The sequence below is a fragment of the Nannobrachium achirus genome, assembly GCF_963921795.1.
Source record: "Nannobrachium achirus genome assembly, chromosome: 2".
NCBI classification, from domain to species: domain Eukaryota; kingdom Metazoa; phylum Chordata; class Actinopteri; order Myctophiformes; family Myctophidae; genus Nannobrachium; species Nannobrachium achirus.
Window position 1 is genome coordinate 73,233,358 of NC_137811.1, and position 22,980 is coordinate 73,256,337.

At 42.1% G+C, this 22,980-nt stretch overlaps 1 protein-coding gene across 1 annotated transcript; it reads left to right on the forward strand.

The window, feature by feature from the left end:
- Window positions 1–564: 564 nt before the first annotated feature.
- On the forward strand, window positions 565–20,806 carry LOC308300446 (FXYD domain-containing ion transport regulator 6-like; the record flags this gene model as incomplete). Its single annotated transcript, XM_080744287.1, has 8 exons — window positions 565–580; window positions 5,022–5,078; window positions 12,724–12,747; window positions 17,433–17,456; window positions 18,297–18,371; window positions 19,441–19,477; window positions 20,447–20,481; window positions 20,668–20,806. 8 exons carry the CDS (start codon window positions 565–567, stop codon window positions 20,673–20,675), a joined length of 276 nt encoding a protein of 91 aa, XP_080600413.1. The 3' UTR covers window positions 20,676–20,806.
- Window positions 20,807–22,980: the final 2,174 nt, after the last annotated feature.

The following is a 22,980-nucleotide window of genomic DNA, read 5'->3' on the forward strand; positions in this document are numbered from 1 at the left end:
GACTTTCCTTCTATCGATTACAAATGCATTTGTGTGTCCATCCGGGATCAATGGGGGAACATTTATTATAATCAAATTATCGTCTTAGGAATGCAGTTTACACTTTTAGGCATTTAGCAGACGCTCTTAATCCAGAGCGATTTACAATAAAGCAAGGAATGCAACAAAAAAAAACAACGGAGCAACACATATTATTGAACGCCAGTGAGTAAGCCATAGACTTTTGGGGGTGAACTATTCCTTTAACTACTGGGATATCTCCTTTTCCATGGCATTTCTGAACAAAAATAATCACATGTTCAGTAATTTGAGTGCATTAATGTCTTCATCCAAAGGGTACACACACACACACACACACACACACACACACACACACACACACACACACACACACACACACACACACACACACACACACACACACACACACACAGCATAGGCAGCAACCATCAGGAGCAGTTAACCAGTTGTATGTCTTGCTCACGGACATCAGCTTAGCCTGACAGTTGCTGGATTAAAACCTCTGCCACAGTCTCTCATTATGGCTCATGATGATACTCCAGCATGACTTACCAGGTCGGTGACGCAGAGGTGGTGTCGGGCAGAATTCTGGGCCCTGGGGACACAATACTGTATGTCCATATATGGGCATTCCCAGATATGGGCTTAATATTGATGACATCAGGGATCTTTGCTGTATATGGAGCGCGACATGAGTCATATTGATGACATCAGGGATCTTGGCCATATATGGAGCGTGATGCACTCTCGCCCATGATCTGCATGTTTTCATACTGTCAGCGACCTACGGTCTCAATTAACCCTTTAACCCTGGGGTGACGTCTGTCCTGATCATACTGTCAGCCTCTGCTCTGCATCCTCTAACCCTGGGGTGACGTCTGTCCTGATCATACTGTCCTGATCATACTGTCCTGATCATACTGTCCTGATCATACTGTCAGCCTCTGCTCTGCATCCTAACCCTGGGGTGACGTCTGTCCTGATCATACTGTCAGCCTCTGCTCTGCATCCTCTTGTCATGAAATATTACAAATCCCTCGCTTTGTTTTGTCACAAGATGTCCATGATGTGGTTGTACAGATCTGCTATTTTCATACAGTCATCGAGTGTGTATAGGGGTCACGGTGGTTAAAGTGATTGTGACGTTATATCAACTCATTTAGCCGGGGACCCCCTGGAACCCCCTCAAGGAGCCCGTGGGTTCCCTGGACCCCCACTTTGAGAAGCAGTGCTGGTAACAGAATCTCCCAGAATGTCCAGACAGCATGCAGGGAATCCAACAACCAACCGATCCCGGCCAGTTCTTGTCACGCAAACCTGATGCATCAACCAAGCCTGATTTATACTCTTCATCGCACGCCGAAAATATCCGATCTACAAGCTGACAATGCGCTGCGATGCGACGCGTTGTCAGCTTGTAGATCGGCTATTTTTGGAGTATAAATCCAGCATGTTTGATTGATTGAAGACTTTATTAGAAGTTTGCATAGGAAAAGGTACAGTTTCATGACAGTGCAGGCAGCAAGAGCCGCTGTCTCTCAGTACAGGGTACAAGGTCAACCAAAAACATACGCCCAAGGAAAGCCTATGGCTTGTATAAATTGAGATCCTTTTTTTACCATTGAATGACCAACAGAACACAGTACTATGCAAAGATATAATTAAATAATAATAATAATGATCGTAAAACACAATTCAAAATAAAAGGTATTTACAATAGAAAGGTTGTGGGGGAGGTTAGGACATGCTTTGTTTTCTTCTAACAGTTTGGAGTAGCAGCCTCCTCTTCAGTTCTTAACTGTACTGGAAGCTTCTGGCAAAGCCAGCGTAACCCACTGACCAAATATCAAGTGCAACTCAACACTGCATTCTCCCCTCTCATCCCCACAAACTGGATCCTTGCAGTTTCTGGAGTGCAGAGACTAAAATAGACTCCTCTGGCCTTACTGAGCTGAGGGGGCTGAGACCATGAGCTATAAACATGTTCTAAATATCATACGGTCAACCCTATATAGGGTTTAGTTCAGCTGAGATAGCTCTGATGAATCTGGGTGGAGCTGTTGAACTTGTATAGCAGTCATTAGTTTATTAACGCTCAAGCTTAAGAGCAGTATTTCACTTATTGTCTCCACCAGCCGAAGGCTGAGGGAGAGTATGTTTTCCCCTCCGTCCGTCCGTCCGTCCGTCCGTGCGTGCGTCCGTGTGTGCGTGCGTGCGTCCGTGCGTCCTCGCAGTTTGTGAGCAGCTAATCTCAGTCACCGTTGGCCCGATCGCTGCCAAACTGAGCACACACACTCCCTGGATGCCAATCTAGAACCTCTGCCCCACATTTTTCAAATCAGCCTCATGGTGGCGCTATAACAGGCCGATTTGTGTGGCCTGGTTGTTACCAGCTAATCTCCGGCGCCGTTGGCCCGATCGCTGCCAAACTGAGCACACACACTCCCTGGATGCTAATTCAGAACCTCTGCCCCACATTTTTTAAATCAGCCTCATGGTGGCGCTATAACAGGCCGATTTGTGTGGCCTGGTGGAGACCTGTGCTCGGAAGAGCACTGCTTCTAGTATTTCACTTAAAAATACTCCAAGTTAAAGGACAACTTTGTTTTTTTACAACACGATTTCATATTTTAGATTGTAATTTGATTAAAGATTGTTAAAATGTTTTCATTTACTGCTTTCTATAATATTTTGCCATTTTTGTGATTTAGATTTCAGTGATAGATAGATAGATCGATCGATAGATGGATAGATGGATGGATGGATGGATGGATGGATGGATGGATACCTGTATTATCCTAAGGGGGAAAATCAGTCACCCAGAGGCAGCACAGCAGTTTAAGGTTACAAAGTTACAGAGAAGGAAAAAAAAAAGTTCAGCTTTACAAATCATCTACTATTAATATTTTATTGTTATACATCGGTAGAGGCCTCCTATAAAAGCCCTTTGGGCTCCTTGCCTCCTCCTGGCACGTTTCCTTTTTAAATATTTTGTGTAGGCCTACTGTTTTTAGTACGTTTTTTTATATTAACTCATTCCCCGCCTCCCCCGATAGTCCCGAGAAATTTTAAATGTCGTTCCCCGCCAGGCCCGATAGTCCCGAGAATTTGCTTTTATATAATGTAATGTTTAATTACACTTTTCTCCAGCCCGTGACAAAATTTGAGCCTTCTGTCTCACACATATCACACATCAAAGTAAGTGTGTTTGAAAAAAAGACTGTAATAATGTATAAATTGCAATACAAATGTATAAATCTCCCCAACCACAGTTAATTGGCAAAAGACGCATTTGAGCTCAAAAGGCTGGCTGCCGGAAAAAAAAAGAGAAGAAAAAAAAGTGTGAGAACAGCTGTGTGTGTGTGTGTGTGTGTGTGTGTGTGTGTGTGTGTGTGTGTGTGTGTGCTTCCCTCCACTGTATCTCTGTTTCAGTGGTCCCTGTTGGACCCCCTGATGGTGTTCAGTCCCATAAAAAACAGTGCTATAGTGAGATCTGCCTCTGCCTCTCTCTCTCTCTCTCTCAAGACACAAAACACACAATTATCGCCAATTTGCCATATAAATGCTTCTAAAACGTACCTGATAATGATGATGGTTGATTTGAATCCACACCCATATATCCAGGCTATAATATTAGTTTTATAATGGTATTTAGTCCACAAACTTCAGTCCACAAACAAGCCATGATCGCCTTTGCAAAGGTGGGGGTCCCTGGTCGCCTTTCTAACAACCAATAAGGGGTCCGCGGGTCCAACGCTTCGCCGACCTCCGCAGAGCAGTGCAGAGTTACATAACATTGTAAAATCAATCAATAAGCCGATCATTTGTTACATAAAGTTCATATGATCCAGTTGCAGGGACAAGTGGTCCCTGTCGATGGGGTCTCACAAAGGGGTCCCTGGTCTCCAGCCAACACTTAGGGAACCAGGTGGGGGACTGGGGGTCCCTGGCCCACGCTCCACCAAAACAAGCGATCAACTACAGCCAACAAGCGATCGATCAACGTCAACAGCCTCGCCTCGTTAGCAAAATGCGTCTGCCCTGCTCTTGCAGGGCAGTGCAGAGGATTTTTTTGGGGCAGGGGGAGACATTTTTCTAACATGTCCCAGAATGTGAAAATAGCAGATCTACAAGCTCTACAAGCTCTCAATGTGTCACAGAGCGATGTGTTGAGCTTGTAGAGCTTGTAGATCTGCTATTTTCACATTCTAGCACATGTTAGAAAAAAGACTCATGCCCCCTTTGATGTCTATTTGTGTGTGTGCACCTGTACAGACCCAAAAACAGCTGAGACCAAAGCAGACATACAGAGACAGAGAGAACGCGCCCCCAAGTGGGGGCTCACACAAATACTCACACAAATACTGCAAAACAGTATGTGAAATTGCTGAGTTTTATGGTCAGACATAGCCAATAAAAATATTTTTCTCTGCATTTTTCTAAACAGAAAATTCTAAAAAAAAATCCTATTACATAATTACATTAGTACACTTATCTGAGAATGCCTGAAGCCATAAAGACAAATATCAAGTGAGTTATTCGCTTGAAAATAGATTTTTCACAAAAAGGTCAATAACTCCAGTTTTTTCAATTATAGCTGGATTTTGGTCAAAAATGGCTATTTTGAGATGGCTGCAACTATAGAAAAAAAAGCTTTTTATTTTATTTTTTTATTTTTTGGTGAGACTAGAGGTGGTCTTGTTTCATTTCAGGTACTGTATGACACAAAATACAGAATACAGAATTTAGGAAAAATGTCAATATAAAAAAAATATATAAATTTTTTCATTAAACAAAATGGCAGGGGAGCCAAACAGTCAATGTTAAAATGGCGGCCAATGTGTTAATAACAGTAACCCAAAAAGAAAAAACAACTTTATTTGTATAGCTCTTTTCATGACATGAAAGTGCTTCACAGCATGTCATGTCATGGAGCTGGGGTTATAATATCTAGTATTTATAATATCTAAGTATTTATGTTCTTACTTGTGTCTCTCCAGGTGTCATGGAGCTGCTGGTGTTGGTGGCTGTGAGTGCCTGGCTGAGTCCAGCATCAGGTAAATACTTAATTCACATTGTTCAGCGTAGTGTTGCTGTCCTGCGGAAACCCACATTCAAAGTGTCAAGTTCTTAGGTTAATTAGCCTACTCCCCTACTTCATCATCATCATCCTTTGACTGTCATGGAGATCCTAGATGCCTAGATGTCTTGTCATCGGGTCCTGTCAGCCATTTGCTGCTCCCAGTTCTTGGAATGGAAGTCCTGTGTTCCTGGAGATTGTGTCAGGATATGTACAGCATGAGACCTTTCGGTTGGGGGAGCCGCCACGCAGTAGCAGGATCTCTGATATTACTTGATCCCTAGGAACGGTAGCATTGACCAGCAAAGATTGCTCTACTGCATTGTTTCTCAACCACTGTGCCTGGGGACCTTTGGTGTGCCCCTGAGAAGGGTCAAGTGTGCCCCTTGAAACTGCTTGAAAGCCAGTATTGTATTTATCATTTAAAAAATGATTTAAACTAGTGAAAACAGCCGATCTACAAGCACACAACGCCTCGCGGTGCGAGGCGTTGTGTACTTGTAGATCGCCTGTTTTCACTACTGTTGTGCGACAGCCTTGTATGATGAAGCAGGGCTTTACTTTGCGAAGAAACGTACTCATTTGAAACTTGGAGATACAAGGTTTCTGCCCGACAGTGACGATATTTACACCCCCGTATTATGTTGATGTGCCCATGGACTCTTGGGACATGAAAAGTGTGCCCATGCAGAAAAAAGGTTGAGAAACACTGCTCTACTGCGTGCTACGGTCGCTGTTATTGGTGGCAGTTCTCTATAGATCTGCTCTTTGGTTGGATAGGTTTTCCAGGAGATGTTTTAAACACACATGAGGAGCCTTGTACTTTATATGTGCCATCAAGCCGGTCTTGTAGTTCCTTCTTCATAGTCCATATTACAGCAATCGCTTTGAATTGATAACCGGGTAGGATGAACAAATAGTTCCATTTCCATTCTTTGAACTTTGTTTTCACTGTCAACTTTGCTCTTGACACTTTTGGATAAAAAAACTCACAAACCAAAGCTGTGTTTCACATGCCTTAAATCAGTGGTTCTCAATCTTTTCAGGCCACGACCCCCCAAATAATCATATTTTAACTGGGGACCCCCCCACCCTGATGAGCACTAAGAGTTGAGGCATTACATTTTGTCTAACACGGTTCCATTGTGAAAATGGCAGATCTACATGCTCGCAACGCCTTGCGTTGCGAGGCGTTTGAGCATGCATATCTGCTATTTTCACAATTTCTGACTCTGATATTTGACAATTTGACTAATGTTTAATTTGTCATTTTAGAAGTATTAAAAAGTCCTTAAATTGTCACTTTAGAAATGTGCAGATACCCTCTATACACTTGTTTACTGTTGAGTGAAAAAACAATGTTGCACATTAAGTTAATCATCTGGGGACCCCCCAAAATAATTTGGTGACCCCCTTGGGGGTCCCGACCCACAGGTTGAGAACCACTGCCTTAAATGATACATTGTTTCTCTCCGTTCCAAGGGACCCTGAACCATGAAAGAGCTCTTGTTCGAAACTGTCTCCAGATGACATATTATTTTGAAACATTTTAATTAAAGTGCCACATTCAAGAATGAGGCCTGCACAACGATTATACAAACGATAGCATAAGCATGTTGATTATATATTATTTTATATTAGGCTGTTTTGTTCCAGGTCCTAAATTAGACATTGCTCCACAGATCTGGCCCACCATCTAAGGTTCGGCCTGAGGCCAAATGCACTGTCAGACCCCTGCTCTAAACTGTCTACTGTCTGTACTCTAGAGTAGATTCTACTGTCAGACCCTGCTCTATACCAGTGGTTCTCAACCTGTGGGTCGGGACCCCCAGGGGGGTCCCCAAATTATTTTGAGGGGTCCCCAGATGATTAACTTAATGTGCAACATTGTTTTCAACAGTAAGCAAACCAACAAAAGTTGAAGTTTAAAGAGGGTATATAATGCACATTTCTAAAGTGACAAATTAAGGACTTTTTATTATCTCTAAAATGACTAATTTATTATTGGCCAAATTATCAAATATTAGAGGTAAACATTTTGAAAATAGCTGATCTACATGCTCACAACGCCTTGCGTTGCGAGGCGTTGTGAGCATGTAGATCAGCTATTTTCACAATAAAACCGTGTTATACAATATGTACATGCCTCAACTCTTAGTGCTCGTCTGGGTGAGGGGTCCCCAGTTAAAATCTGATTATTTTGGGGGTCACGGCCTGAAAAGGTTGAGAATCACTGCTCTATACTGTCTGCTGTCTGTACTCTAGAGTAGATTCTACTGTCAGACCCTTCTCTATACTGTCTGTACTGTCTGTACTCTAGAGTAGATTCTACTGTCAGACCCTTCTCTATACTGTCTGTACTGTCTGTACTCTAGAGTAGATTCTACTGTCAGACCCTGCTCTATACTGTCTACTGTCTGTACTCTAGAGTAGATTCTACTGTCAGACCCTGCTCTATACTGTCTACTGTCTGTACTCTAGAGTAGATTCTACTGTCAGACCCTTCTCTATACTGTCTGTACTGTCTGTACTCTAGAGTAGATTCTACTGTCAGACCCTTCTCTATACTGTCTGTACTGTCTGTACTCTAGAGTAGATTCTACTGTCAGACCCTGCTCTATACTGTCTACTGTCTGTACTCTAGAGTAGATTCTACTGTCAGACCCTGCTCTATACTGTCTACTGTCTGTACTCTAGAGTAGATTCTACTGTCAGACCCTTCTCTATACTGTCTGTACTGTCTGTACTCTAGAGTAGATTCTACTGTCAGACCCTTCTCTATACTGTCTGTACTGTCTGTACTCTAGAGTAGATTCTACTGTCAGACCCTTCTCTATACTGTCTGTACTGTCTGTACTCTAGAGTAGATTCTACTGTCAGACCCTTCTCTATACTGTCTGCTGTCTGTACTCTAGAGTAGATTCTACTGTCAGACCCTTCTCTATACTGTCTGTACTGTCTGTACTCTAGAGTAGATTCTACTGTCAGACCCTTCTCTATACTGTCTGTACTGTCTGTACTCTAGAGTAGATTCTACTGTCAGACCCTTCTCTATACTGTCTGTACTGTCTGTACTCTAGAGTAGATTCTACTGTCAGACCCTTCTCTATACTGTCTGTACTGTCTGTACTCTAGAGTAGATTCTACTGTCAGACCCTTCTCTATACTGTCTGTACTGTCTGTACTCTAGAGTAGATTCTACTGTCAGACCCTTCTCTATACTGTCTGTACTGTCTGTACTCTAGAGTAGATTCTACTGTCAGACCCTTCTCTATACTGTCTGTACTGTCTGTACTCTAGAGTAGATTCTACTGTCAGACCCTTCTCTATACTGTCTGTACTGTCTGTACTCTAGAGTAGATTCTACACCAGGGTTCCCCAATTAGTTTTCCCTAAGGGCCGAATTATGTCTAGGGTACCGAGCCGAGGGCCACAACATTGCAGGGGGCGACGGTGGCGTTCCCGCTACTCCAGCAACCGTTTTCGTCGTTGTTGGGTGAAAATCTTGTATGTCCAAAACCGTTCGTTTTGAATGTATCATTTTAAAAATGATTTAAACTATTGAAAACAGCCGATCTACAACGAGCACACAACGCCTCGCGGTGCGAGGCGTTGTGTGCTTGTAGATCTGCTGTTTTCACTACGTTTGTGCGACGGCCTGATTTGCGAAAGAACATACACATTTGGAGATACGAGATTTCCACCCGACAACGCCGATATACTAGTGTTGTTGCTGCTCTTATACCACCATTATTACTGGGGTTGGTGGGGGCCAGGCAGTAGCCCCCCGCGGGCCGCAAATGGCCCGCGGGCCGCCTATTGGGGAACCCTGTTCTACACTGTCAGAGTGAAACACTACCTAGATCTGCTTCCTCTGCAAGCCTAGCTCCCTTAGACAACGATAAATGAGCTGTGTGTGTGTGTGTGTGTGTGTGTGTGTGTGTGTGTGTGTGTGTGTGTGTGTGTGTGTGTGTGTGTGTGTGTGTGTGTGTGTGTGTGTGTGTGTGTGTGTGTGTGTGTGTGTGTGTGTGTGTGTGTGTGTGTGTGTGTGTGTGTGTGTGTGTGTGTGTGTGCTCAGCATTTGGCAGGGAGATGCTCGGTAAGTTGTCTGCATCAGCATGCTGTGCACGGTCTCCTGCATCAGCGTGCACGCGCATCTCGTGCATGGTCACGTGCACGCGCATCATCGTCCGTGTCCGTTTTTCTTTAAGGTCTATGGGTTGCCGCTCTGACATCACGCTGACTCTCACACAGCTCTGACATCACTGTGATGTCAGGGGAACCAAATCCCTTTTATGCCCATATATGGAGATCCCTGATATCATCAATATTAAGCCTATATCTGTGGATATCTATGGGTACCAGGGGTCTCCATATATGGGTAACTGGTCCGATATACGTCACTGGCCAGATGGCCAAGACATTTTCACCCTTAGGCGTCTTACTGGTACGGCTACTGTTCAAGCTTGTCTTCTACTTAGTTCACCTGTGCGCGTGCGTACGTGTGTGTGTGTGTGTGTGTGCGTGCGTGCGTGTGTGTGTGTGTATGTGTGTGTGTGTGTGTGTCTGTGCGTGTAACAGGATCAGCATCTCACTTTGGTAGGGAGATGCAGGGTAAGTCGTCTGCATCAGCATGCTCTTGCTCTGCACCAGCATCCGTGCACGGCTTGCATCCGTGCACGGCCTGCATCCGTGCGTGCTCACGTGCACAGTCTGCACACGCATCACATGCTGCCACCCTGACACAGGGAGGCCTCCTTATAGTACCCAGCGCCAAGGGTTGGACCCCTGCGTCATGTCCAGGGGGTGATATTTGACCAGGAGGATTGAATGCTTTAACCAGTGAAAAATAGCAGATATACAAGCTCACAGCGCGGCACTGAGTGCAAATCTTTGAATATTTTGTATTTTCAAAGCGGAACGTTTGTGACTCAAATTTTGCTTCTGGGTGGTCCCTGGAACTAAATATTTTGAGATGGGGGTCTGTGGCCAAATACATAACATTTTATCAAAAAGCCTTAGAAGGAATTCAAAAGACACTTTTAGAATCAGGTCAAAATTCTAATTTTCACGATTTTTCTAAAATAGCAGATCTACAAGCTCGCAGCGCGGCACTCAGTGCCGCGCTGTGAGCTTGTAGATCTGCTATTTTTCAGTAGTTAAAGCATAAAATAATGATACACAATAATGTGTACCCGTTCTAAATGGGTTAAAGCCTGTCCATAGTCTCTCCAAAACCAAACTTTTCTTCATAGCGTTCCGACTTTCCGACGTGCAGCTTTCCAAACTCTACTGTAATTCGGTGTAATGCTTTTCAGAAGTAGCGAGTGACGTCATTTGTTAGTCCAACCGGACCTTTCAGACAAAACGTTTGGTTTTGGAGAAACTATGGACTTGCCTTTACTTTGACTCCAGCTCTGGAGTCGTGTACTTTGACCACTGCTCAGCTTACTCTGAGTCTGAGTCTGTTCAACAACAACTCTGAGACAGGAAGAGATTGTTCCTTCTCAGAGAGTTGGGACAACAGGCAGGTTGTCTCCACTGCCAGAAGGTCTGCAGGCTTATAAATAACGCTTAATCTACGCTAATCAACTCATTCACCGGCAGAATATTTAACCAAATATTTAGTTCTCTTTGGCCCCATGTAAAGCGTCTTTGGGTACTCAGAAAAGCGTTATATAAATGTGAGATATTATAAACTACTGCCAAACTGGCAGCTATATATTTTTTTGTTTTTCCTTACCTTTTTAAGTAGTCACAGAATATGTTCATATTCTTTCGACATTTCCTTTTTTACCCTTTAACGTTTGATAGAGGAATGATGAATACCTTGATTGATACACTGAATGAACATGGACACATGGATTATAGAGGACTTTGAATTGTAACAATCGTTCGAGAATTGGCCGAGTATGGCTTAGTTAAACTGCAGGGTTAGGGCTGTGGCTGCCTATCGCATGCCTGCGTACCGCCTCTCGACACTTGATAGAGCGGTAATAAATCATGATTTGATGTGCGGAATCAACAAGGTAAACATCACATATTATAGCACACTTTAAATTGTAACAATCACTTGACAATTGGCAGAGTATGCCTTAAGAGGGCAGACGACAAACTTTCATAATTTTTTTTTTTTTTACTTGCATTTTTTTTTTTTTTTTCACTGAAATATTTATTTTCCAAATTCACAATAAACAAATATCAACAAATTCGAAATTAAATACAATATATAAAACGTCAAACTTTCATAATTCATTCAATAATATCAGACGCTCTTAATCCAGAAATGTATTTATTTTATTATTTATTTATTTATTTACAATAGCCGAGTATGGCTTAAGAGTTAAACTGCTGGTTTCCGTACAAACTAACATTTCTTTTAGCATTTAAGTTATTTGGTCCTATGCGGTGAGTCTTGTTAAAGGGCCAGTTCACCTATGGGACAACCAGATCATCTTTTATTGTTGTTTGGGACACGATCAACACAATCTTGAGTTATTGTTTGTGTTCAATCTGTGTTTTGAGATATTTTGGTATTTCAGCATGAATGATGACGCATTTTGCATCATATGAGTCATCATGCTGCATCATATGATGCAAAATGCATCATCATTCATGCTGAAATAATAAAATATCTCAAAACACAGATTGAACACAAACACATAACTCAGCATTGTGTTGCTCGTGTCCCAAACAACAATAAAATAAGATCTGGTTGCCCCAGAGGTGAACTGGCCCTTTAAGTCAAGGGGCAAAATAGCAGATATCTCATAGCACCCTTAAATAACATGTAAACACTCCTCCAGGAGTTAAATATGTCTCTGGAGTTTGCGTGCAGTGTGTTCATGTGACTTCAAGGAAGCACTGTGTTAGGTTACACTCACACACATGCTGAGGCCTCGACAGACGACAGCACACCATTCAAACTGTTGGAAGGCAAGACGAGTCCACAGCAATGCAAGTCCTTGGAACTGTGTTGGGGAGAATGGTTGCAAGGAGTTGTAGGGAGCTGTATTGGTGTGGTCCGGCCTTAAAGGACAACTTAGTGTTACCTTACAGCAAGGGTTCATATTTTAGATGGTCATTAGAGAAAAGAAAAGATAAGTGTTATAATGTTTTCATTTACTTCTTTCTATAGTTTTAGTGATTTTAGTCACTAAAACAAGTGGCTAAAGATGTCTTTTTAGACCCAATAAGCCCATTCCCAAGATGCACCGCAATCTTTCATGGCAGATGTGACTTATGGGGGCTGGTAGTGTTACTGTAAATAGTAATAAAGAAATTGCTGACTTATTGTGTCTAAAAATACATATTTAGCCACTTGTACGCATGCCCTCAACCACTGAAATCAAAACACTAAAATAGCTAAAACAATAGAAAGCATTGAATGAAAACATTTTAACACTCATCTTTTCTTTTCTCTAATTACAATCTAAAATATGAACCTTTGTTGTAAAAAAAAATCAGTTATCCTTTAAAGAGACAAACTGGGGAAGCCTACAGTTGATAGGCTACAGTTGGGGAAGCCTACAGTTGATATAATAATAATCATAGCAATAATAATGTTCAGTCCTACCGTACGTGTGAAAACATTAATGGTTTTCATTCTCTTCTCTCCACAGCTTCCTCGTCAGAAGACGCTAAAGGTACAGTAAGATTATGGTTCATCTCAACATTCACACACTTTGTTTGGTTGTGTCATGCAACGGGTAAAATACATAACAAATTATAAATTATTATTTATTAGGCTAAATCAAGTAAATAAATCAAGTTCAATCACAGTTGACTAGTAGCTTTTATACAATGTTTTACAGCTTGACTCTGGAGGAAGCTGTCTATCTGTCTGTCTGTCTGTCTGTCTGTCTGTCTGTCTGTCTGTCTGTCTGTCTGTCTGTCTGTCTGTCTGTCTGTCTGTCTGTCTGTCTGGCTGTCTGTCTGGCTGGCTGGGCTCTCAGTAATAGTCATTAGCTTCAGGCTGGCCTGGGTCCACCCATGCTGCTCCATTGTCCTCCATCATAATGAGTGGACAGAGCAGCGGACTTGACCGCTATTTGACCACCATTCATAAAGTGAGAGGGGCAGTGGTCCAAAACTCACTGTGTGGCAGAGGAGAGGAGAGGAGAGGAGAGGAGAGGAGAGGAGAGGAGAGGAGAGGAGAGGAGAGGAGAGGAAGACTACCACCCTCTATATGGCAGACCACTAGGGAACTGCTTGGCTTTAAAGGAGCAGTTCACCCCAAAACATGACCTGTATTTTCTATCAATGACACCACACTATGAAGCCGTGAATTCATGGAGATCATTATGATTTCCTGGTTCAATAATGTGATCATGTCAGAGTGCATCCGCTCTCCTACAGAGCAGCCTCCGCTCATCTAATGACCCGCTCTGTTTGAGACTAAAACATCCAGTCCAAGACTTCATGGGGTGTGGAATTGATAGAGAATTATGATTGTTTGGGTAAACTGTTCCTTTAAGCACTTTGCATTTGGCTAAATAAAATCTGTCTGTCTGTCTGTCTTAAAGGAGTAGTTCACTATTCTATCGATTAGTCACACCATGGAGACTTGAGTTCAATAATATTTTTGTTTGTATTTGTCGCATTCCTATGACAAAAAAATATATATTATTGTACATTTACCACCATTGATTCTGGATGGGGACCCAAATGCATTTGTGTGAGAATCAATGGGGGTAAATGTACTTGACCCTTGACCCTAAATGTATCCAGGACCTTGCATTTGGGTCCCCATCCAGAATTAATGGGGTTAAATTTACTATATATATTTTTTTGTTGTCATAGGAATGCGATGAATACAACTTTTTTTTTATTGAACTCAAGTCTCCATGGTGTGACTAATCAATAGTATTGTGGCCTTTCTTTCAAACAAATAAAGCCACGTTCTATGTCGGGGTGGTGTTGCAGTCTTGTTGTTAAATAACTCGCGTCTCTTCTTGTTTAAATAAAAGCACTCAACCACAGTCACGGAGATCCGAAAGTTGCGTCAATTAATTAATTATTTATTTCGCCCGTTACTCCGTCACAAAACTATAAACTTTGAATACCTTATAAACAAAAAAGAGCCTGCCGCGGTCAACAAACTGTGACGCTTCCCCGTCTGCATCAAAACCAAAGTCAGGGTGTCACCCATTTCTTTTCACCGCACCCAAATCATTCCATCAGTGGGGAGGGGACCTCAATTCAACCCCATTCAGTTCAATACAATTAATTTCTTCATTCAACCCAGGGCCGGATCTCCCCATAGGCAAGGGGGGGCATTGCCCCCCTAAATGCCCTGTCTGCCCCACCAAACAAGATGGCATGAAAAAATAAAAATATATATATTTCGTTTTTTTTCGTTTTTTTTTTTTTTTTAATATTATGCTACAGCTGTCGCACCACCAAAACCAACACCATTTCATTATATATACATTTTAAAAACTCCGATCGCCAATGCCATCTCTCTCCCTCTCTGCACCTCAAAAGAAGTAAAACAAATAATAATGTTCCAGCCAGGCCAGCAGCTCCGCCCCCGACATGCGTTGAATGCGTAGGAGGGAACAGCAGTCAGTCTCGTCTCGACAGACAAGTACACGCACCACTTCTGGTTGCCAACTAACTTCAGTTTTATCCAGCGCATTAAGGAACTAATCGAGAGAAGGAACAGTTTGTTTTTTAGTTGTGCTTGCAGCTTGTTTCACTTTAACTTCTGTTCTCTTTCTCTGGCTCTTTCGGTCAATATGCGTCGATTTCTGGTTTCTAAACCTCGCGACGCGAGTAGCACTGCTGCTACGGCTCCAGTCAGTCCAGAGGCAGGCTCCGAGCCGTCGTCGACTCGGGGTACAGCTGCTCCTCGACCCGACCCAAACCCTAACCCCCAATTGAGTTCCACAAGCACGGCAACAAGCTGAAAGCGTCGCCGTTCGCAACGCAGCAGCGGCCGCCGACAACAGCACACAGGGAGCAGGAGGTAGAGCTGCTGCTCCTCGACCCGACCCAAACCCTAACCCCCAATTGAGTTCCACAAGCACGGCAACACAAGCTGAAAGCTTCGCCGTACACGACGCAGCAGTGGCCGCTGCTAACAGCACTGGCTTAAGCACAACAGCACCATCGATCACAGCCCGCTAATCTTGTGTTTCCAAAACGTCATTTTGGCAAGACAGCACGCGCATTCAGCCCGGGCTGGTACCGTGGAGGAAGACCATGGCTGGAATATTCAGTGAAGCTAGATGCGTGCTTTTGTTTTCCTTGTCGCAAATTTGGAGGAAATATAATGTCATTGTCTGTCTAGTGTCATGTCTGTCTGTCTGTCTGTCTGTCTGTCTGTCTGTCTGTCTATCTGTCTATCTAGTGTCATATCAGTGTATCAATCTATCCATCCAGTATCATATCTATCATCCATCTAGTGTCATCTCAGTGTCTCAATCTATCCAGTATCATATCTATCATCCATCTAGTCTCATATCAGTGTATCAATCTATATCTATCAGTTTATAGTATCATTTGCATTCATCTTTGTCAATCACATCAGTTTATATAGCTATCACACCAGTAACATGTCTGTCTTTTGTCATCACATTATTTATCATTTCTTTAACCTTTTGTTGTTTTTTTTGAGCGGTGGTCACAACGCTCCTATACGTGGCCGTGTGTGTGGGTCTGTCTGTCTCCGTCCGTGTCTGTATGTAGCCTAAACTTCGGCGCGTAACTAGTGCCGCACCATTTACGCCACTCGCGCAATATATACATCAAAATGTGCGGCTCGGCCGGGAATGGTGTGCTATTACCTTTCGTTCCGATCCGCCTTACCATGCCGACGTAATCGGCAAAAAACGACGCTTAATTGTCCCCATTGACTTATAATGGGACAATGCAAGAAATCACTTTCAAGTATTTTTCTCTCGTAAACCATTGGAGCTACAGTTTCAAACCTCGGAGAGGAGATTCATAATGATTTTAAGAATGAATCAAAAAATAATTACATCACTCGGCCTCATGGTGGCGCTATAACGGCCTACTTTACGTTTTGCCCCGTAACTCTTGAACCGTAGATCGGAAAATTAAAATTCTTTTTTCCCTGGATTCCTTGGGTCAAGACGCATCTCCCCATATAGGCCACGCCCATTTGCGCCAGGATAGATTTTCCGCCATCTTGAATTTTCTCCAAAACACACTTTTTGCTCCTTTTCCTACATATTTTCTTCAAATGTCACAAAAATCGGTACACATGATCTATGAGGTGGGTAAACCACCGCTCAGTTCACACGGGTGTGATTTTCTTTTTTTTTTTTACTTTTTTGTGTATTTTATTTCTTAAGTTCTGTGACTTGTACTGTACACAGCATGGTGTGGTGTGTCATTGGTATAAGTGTGCCAAAATGCATAGGTTTTTATGCATTTCTGGCGTTATGACCCCCTAAAAAGGTTGCCCCCCTGGCATTTCCTCTCGCCCCACCTACTACTAGAGCTTACATCCGGCCCTGATTCAACCCATATAACTATTCAAATCATCAATCAATTTCATAGAATGATCAAATAAACCCGAAAATAAATGAATTCATATAGCAGGCAAATATATCAGAATTAAATAAATCAAATTAATGGAAAATAAGAAAATGGCTCTAACAAATAGAAAAAAAGTCATTTTGGGGGTGAACTTTAAAGCGTCATTCCCCAAAGATATCATTTTATCAGTGGTTCTCAACTCATGTGGATGGCAGTGTCCACAACACAACGATAACGCCAACATAACTGATGTGAACGATACTTATCGTTATAGTTATCTTTATGGTGCCCGACGGTGGGAATGCCTCTTTGATCTCAGAGTGCCACATACTAGTATTACACGGACAGAAAATGAAGAGTTCCTGGTCTCAATAATAATGCATTTTATTTATAGTGCACTTAACATTTAAAACAAATCTTAAAAGTGCTCCAAATGCAGGTATGCGATAACGTCATTGTGTCTGTGAGGGGTTGAATGTAGGAATCTTAGAAGTAATGTTGGAGAACACAGACGTATCAGTGATGTCAGTCATCTCCATATTTGGAGATCAGTGATGTCAGCATGCGTGTATATCAGACTGACATCGGACAGACAGACATTCGGTTGTTTATTAGTAGGATGTACATTTTAATTCAAATGCATGTACAGTATGTTTAATGATAATCAATTTAAAGCCATGGTTCTCACAAGCTGTGGGAAGTTATTTCTACAACATCCTGACCTGTGATATAACTCTCTCTCTCTCTCTCTGTGTGTCTCTGTCTCTCTCTCTCTCTCTCTCTCTCTCTCTCTCTGTGTGTCTCTGTCTCTCTCCCTCTCCAGACTATGACAGTGCATTTAATTATGGTGAGTGTTCAGCGTTTCCTTTCAACCTATGACCCCCCCCCCCCCCCCCCCCCCTCAAAGGAACCGTGTGTGTGTGTGTGTGTGTGTGTGTGTGTGTGTGTGTGTGTGTGTGTGTGTGTGTGTGTGTGTGTGTGTGTGTGTGGGGGGGGGGGGGGGGGGGGGGTCAAGATGTGTTTGTGGTTTCCGTCCATTTTGTCAGAGGAGCAGTGGAAAACATTAACCCCTCGAGGCCAACAGCTTCCACTGCCCCCCCCTCCCCCAGCGCACGGTGGGGGTCTGAGTTCCAGTACAGCAATAATAAAGTGCTTCTCATCCTTTTCAGGGAAACACTGCCACCGATGATCTTTTAATTACAATTATAATCATATTATTATGTATTGCTCTCATAATGAATCGTGATAATCATTAATAAAACGAAACATGTGTGTGTAAATTTGTATAGTATAGTGCATTTGTATAGTGCCTTTATCCAAAACGCTTTACCAAGATTGTGCATTACATTCACCCATTCACACACGCATTCATTACATTCACCCATTCACACACGCATTCATTACATTCACCCATTCACACACGCATTCATTACATTCACCCATTCACACACGCATTCATTACATTCACCCATTCACACACGCATTCATACACACTGATGGCAGAGGAAACCATGCAAGGCACCAACCTGCTCATCAGGAGCAATTAAGGGTTCAGAGTTTTGCTCAAGGACTCTTCCACATTCACTCTGGGGGAGCCCGGGATCGAACTGGGAACCCTTCGGGAACCCTCTGTGATCTAATGCCGTTTTCTCTACCCCTGAGCTAATGCTGTGTGTGTGTGTTTCAGATTATGAGTCCCTAAGGATCGGGGGTTTGGTGTTCGCTGTGGTTCTCTTCTTCATGGGAATCGCTCTCATCGTCAGTAAGTAGACAGATCGCCAAAATAAAAGCCTGGGGTTTCCGAGGCTAGTGACAGACGGACAGACAGACAGACAGATCTATCTCAGGATGGTGGTTTGTGACCCTTACGATCGCAGGGGAAAAAATCACATGGGTGTGAAGTGAGCTGTGCAAACACGACACACATGAATATCTCCTTGTATGGGCGGCCGTTCTGTCCGTGACCTCAGTTACTATATGTGTATGCATGGATCTCCATATATGGAGATCGGTGCTAATGCACACAAAGTGAAATGTAGGAGCGGTTTGCACCGCTCAAAAAAGAAGAAAAAAACTACAAGTACAAATCTACAAGCTGATCTAGTTGTAGATCTAATCTACGACTTGTCACCGTGCTTTGTGAGCAGAGATGGGCACAAAATACAAAAAAGTACTTTGAAAAAATTAAATCTAAATACTTGGTCAGTGCTTGGTCTAATACTGACCAGGATACTGTCACCAAGATACTATCCTGGTATTAGTATTTCACATAGTATTTTTAATTGTTTTTCAAATAGTTTTTTTGTATTTTGTGCCCGTCTTTGATTGTGAGCTTGCAGATCTGCTACTTTTGCTACTTTTTGCAATCTGGTCTGAACTGTAAGTTTTTTTTTGCCACCGTATTTTAATGAAATGGCGCCTCCCCCTGGACACAGCATGCTAAAACATGTAGTTATGTAAGCTCAGTGATGTCCAGTGCATCAGTAGCAAGGTGTGGATGTTAAAGCACCACATGTGAGTGTTTCACACACATCCCAACTCAAGCTCAACACAGGTTTAACTCCTTTAAGGAGAAGGTTAGAGCGTTAGTGTTTACTGTGAGATAACTCGGACCAGACTTTTTCGGACGGGCGATAACTTAAAATAATAATAGATAAATAAAATAGAAACATAGATACATAATAAGATAGAAACTGAAGGATATTAGCTAGGTATGAATGACAATACTGTATAATATTAATGCTTGGTTTATGGGTGTAATGATGAACACTATTATGTTTGACCAAAAATAATGACTTGTTTGTTTGTATGTATTTTCTTCTTCTCTACAGGCCGGAAGTGTACTTGCTCCAGTGACAAGAAAAAGAAGTACGTTTGTTTTCCTCCATCTGACCTGCTCATTCTAATCAATGATGAACAAAACAACCTCCACAGGTTGGAGTTCAGCTGGTTTGACAGCCTGCTCCACCATCCATTTGGAGGTTTAGTTATAAGCAGGTTCAAGTGGTTAAAAGCAGATCCACACTCTAGGGTTCAAGTGGTTAAAAGCAGATCCACACTCTAGGGTTCAAGTGGTTAAAAGCAGACCTCTCTAGGGTTCAAGTGGTTAAAAGCAGACCTCTCTAGGGTTCAAGTGGTTAAAAGCAGACCACTCTAGGGTTCAAGTGGTTAAAAGAAGACCACTCTAGGGTTCAAGTGGTTAAAAGAAGACCACTCTAGGGTTCAAGTGGTTAAAAGAAGACCACTCTAGGGTTCAAGTGGTTAAAAGAAGACCACTCTAGGGTTCAAGTGGTTAAAAGAAGACCACTCCTAGGGTTCAAGTGGTTAAAAGCAGATCCACACTCTAGGATTCAAGTGGTTAAAAGCAGATCCACACTCGAGGGTTCAAGTGGTTAAAAGCAGACCACTCTAGGGTTCAAGTGGTTAAAAGAAGACCTCTCTAGGGTTCAAGTGGTTAAAAGAAGACCACTCTAGGGTTCAAGTGGTTAAAAGAAGACCACTCTAGGATTCAAGTGGTTAAAAGAAGACCACTCTAGGATTCAAGTGGTTAAAAGAAGACCACTCTAGGATTCAAGTGGTTAAAAGAAGACCACTCTAGGATTCAAGTGGTTAAAAGAAGACCACTCTAGGATTCAAGTGGTTAAAAGCAGACCAATCTAGGGTTCAAGTGGTTAAAAGAAGACCACTCTAGGATTCAAGTGGTTAAAAGAAGACCACTCTAGGATTCAAGTGGTTAAAAGAAGACCACTCTAGGATTCAAGTGGTTAAAAGAAGACCACTCTAGGATTCAAGTGGTTAAAAGCAGACCCACACACTAACAGTTTGTATTTTCTTCAGGTCCAGGGCTCCTGATGTAGAGGCAGTTCCAAGAGGTATGTTTAAAACTTCACTGTTATTTTTCATCATTGTTATTATAAGTATTATCAAGTTTGAAATCGTGTTTGAAATGACCAAACCTATGATGTCAATGGTAGACAGATGTCAGTTTGATTGATTGATTGATTGATTGATTGATTCATTCATTCATTCATTCATTCATTCATTTATCTATCCTGCAGCTGAGTAGTGGACCGAGTGGCGTGAAGCAGTGAATCATGGGACATGGAGTTCAACATTCAAACCCAACAAACTGCCTTCTCTTCTGCACTGCTGACTCTCGCCTCTCAAGGGCAACAAGCAACCTGAGAACGTGTGACCACATGTGTCTTCTTTCTGTTTCATTGTCCCATTTAGGCCTAGAATTATTGAATGCTTTAACTATTGAAAAATAGCAGATATACAAGCTCGCAGCGCGGCACCGAGTGCCACACTGCGAGCTTGTAGATCTGCTATTTTTTGAAAAATCGTGAAATCCTTCTAAGGTTTTTGGAAAAACCCTATGTTTCTATGACAGCAATCTGGCTAGCCATCGTCAAAGAAAGGGTTCTTGAGAGACTACTATGTCAGTGGTTCTCAAACGTTTTCATGTGAAGGACCCCCAAAATGATATGTATTTGGCCACAGACCCCCATCTCAAAATATTAAGTTCTAGGGACCACCCAGAAGCAAATTGAATTACAAAAGTTCGCTTTGAAAATACATGTATACAAAGATTTGCACAGATTTTCACGACTTTTTCAAAAATAGCAAAAAATACAAAAATAAAAAATACAAGCTCGCAGCGCGGCACTCGGTGCCGCGCTGTGAGCTTGTATATCTGCTATGTTTCAATAGTTAAAGCATTCAATAAATCTAGGCCTAAATGGGTTAATATTCTGTGTAGTTACATTTTCCCCTCTCTTGTTTTGCTGTGTCTGAAGTGACTTTGTTTTAGCACGTGTTGTTTGTTTCATGAGAAGAAGTCTTTCTATGGGAGACTTTACACCGACTGTAATTTAACAATTTTGTGACTTTCAAATAAATTAAGAAAAAATTAAATGAGGCGTTCATATTATGCTTTTTCCCCCTCTTTATTTCTTTGTCACTCACACACGCACACATGACACACACTTGCTTCTCTGCCCCAGTAACAAAGGAGCAAAAATGCATCAAATTCAATAAGTTGTAGGAACACCTTGTTGTCACCTACTGTATGTTTAATAGGTTTTTGATTGATTTGCTCATGATGTATTGATGTATTAATTGATTGATTAATGTCACTTTGTCAATCATGTTTGAGCAGGGGTTCTCAAAGTGCGGTCCAGGGACCCCCAGGGGTCCTTGAGGAGGTTCCAGGGGGTCCCTATGCAGCAAAATTAGTTAATATAGATAGCATCACCAGTTTGACAACTTTTAACACTTTTAACTTTAAACGTACACAAATAATAGTTAATGATAAAAAAAACGCATTATGAGCTTGTAGGTTTGCTACAACAAAAACACAGACGGTGAAGAAAAATGTTAACATTTAAATATTTTTGAAACATTTTAACAACACAAATCTTGTGTGTGTGTGTGTGTGTGTGTGTGTGTGTGTGTTATAAGATTGTTATGTCTGTCATTTAATGTCATTTAAATGAATTGAGTACAAAGGACCCCAGTGCTGATTGATTGAAGACTCATAAGCCCCTTTTCGACTGCAGCTTTAGCACCACACCACACTACACTACACCACACCACACCACACCATATAAAAATACATACATTTTCCATTACACAAACGTACCCCTATCAGTAAGAAACAAATTGACCCTTTTAACTGTGATTATAATACAATATAAATTTATATTACAACTATCCTAAATTATAATACACTATAATTGATTATAACTGTGATTATAACACACCATAAACTATTAATGTATTACTATGATAATTATAATACACTATAATAGATTATGATAGTGGTTATAACACAATACAATCTATTATCATGTATTACAACTATATCATGGTGGTCTAAATGAAAAGTCAGTGAGTGAACAGTCATTATGAAGTGTTTGGCCCTGTTTGGCCTAGCTCAGACCTACTCTGGAGTGGATACTTTTTAGGGTCCCATCCTCTTTTACAGTACACTTTAAGACATAATAAGACATAATAAGACAGAATAAAGCCATAATAAGAAATAATGTGTTGGTAATTAGAGCTAATATATTTTATTAGACAGAAACAAAGACAGAATAGTAGAAAGAGCGAATACATTCTCTGCCGCGGCAGTTACCAGCGATGCCGGTGCCAGATAATGTATTCGCTTTCTGCTATTCTGTCTCAGCCACCACCGCACGGACGGGCAGTTTACCGCTACGGGACCTGCCGGTCCGTGCGGCGGCCGCCGCTCCTACTGGCGGGACTGCTGGTCCTATCGCCGGCGATGCAGTGCGACTGCTGGTCAAACTAGCGGTCGTGCGGCAGTGTCTGCCGCTGCAGTTCCGCAGCAGGTGACGGTGCCAGAG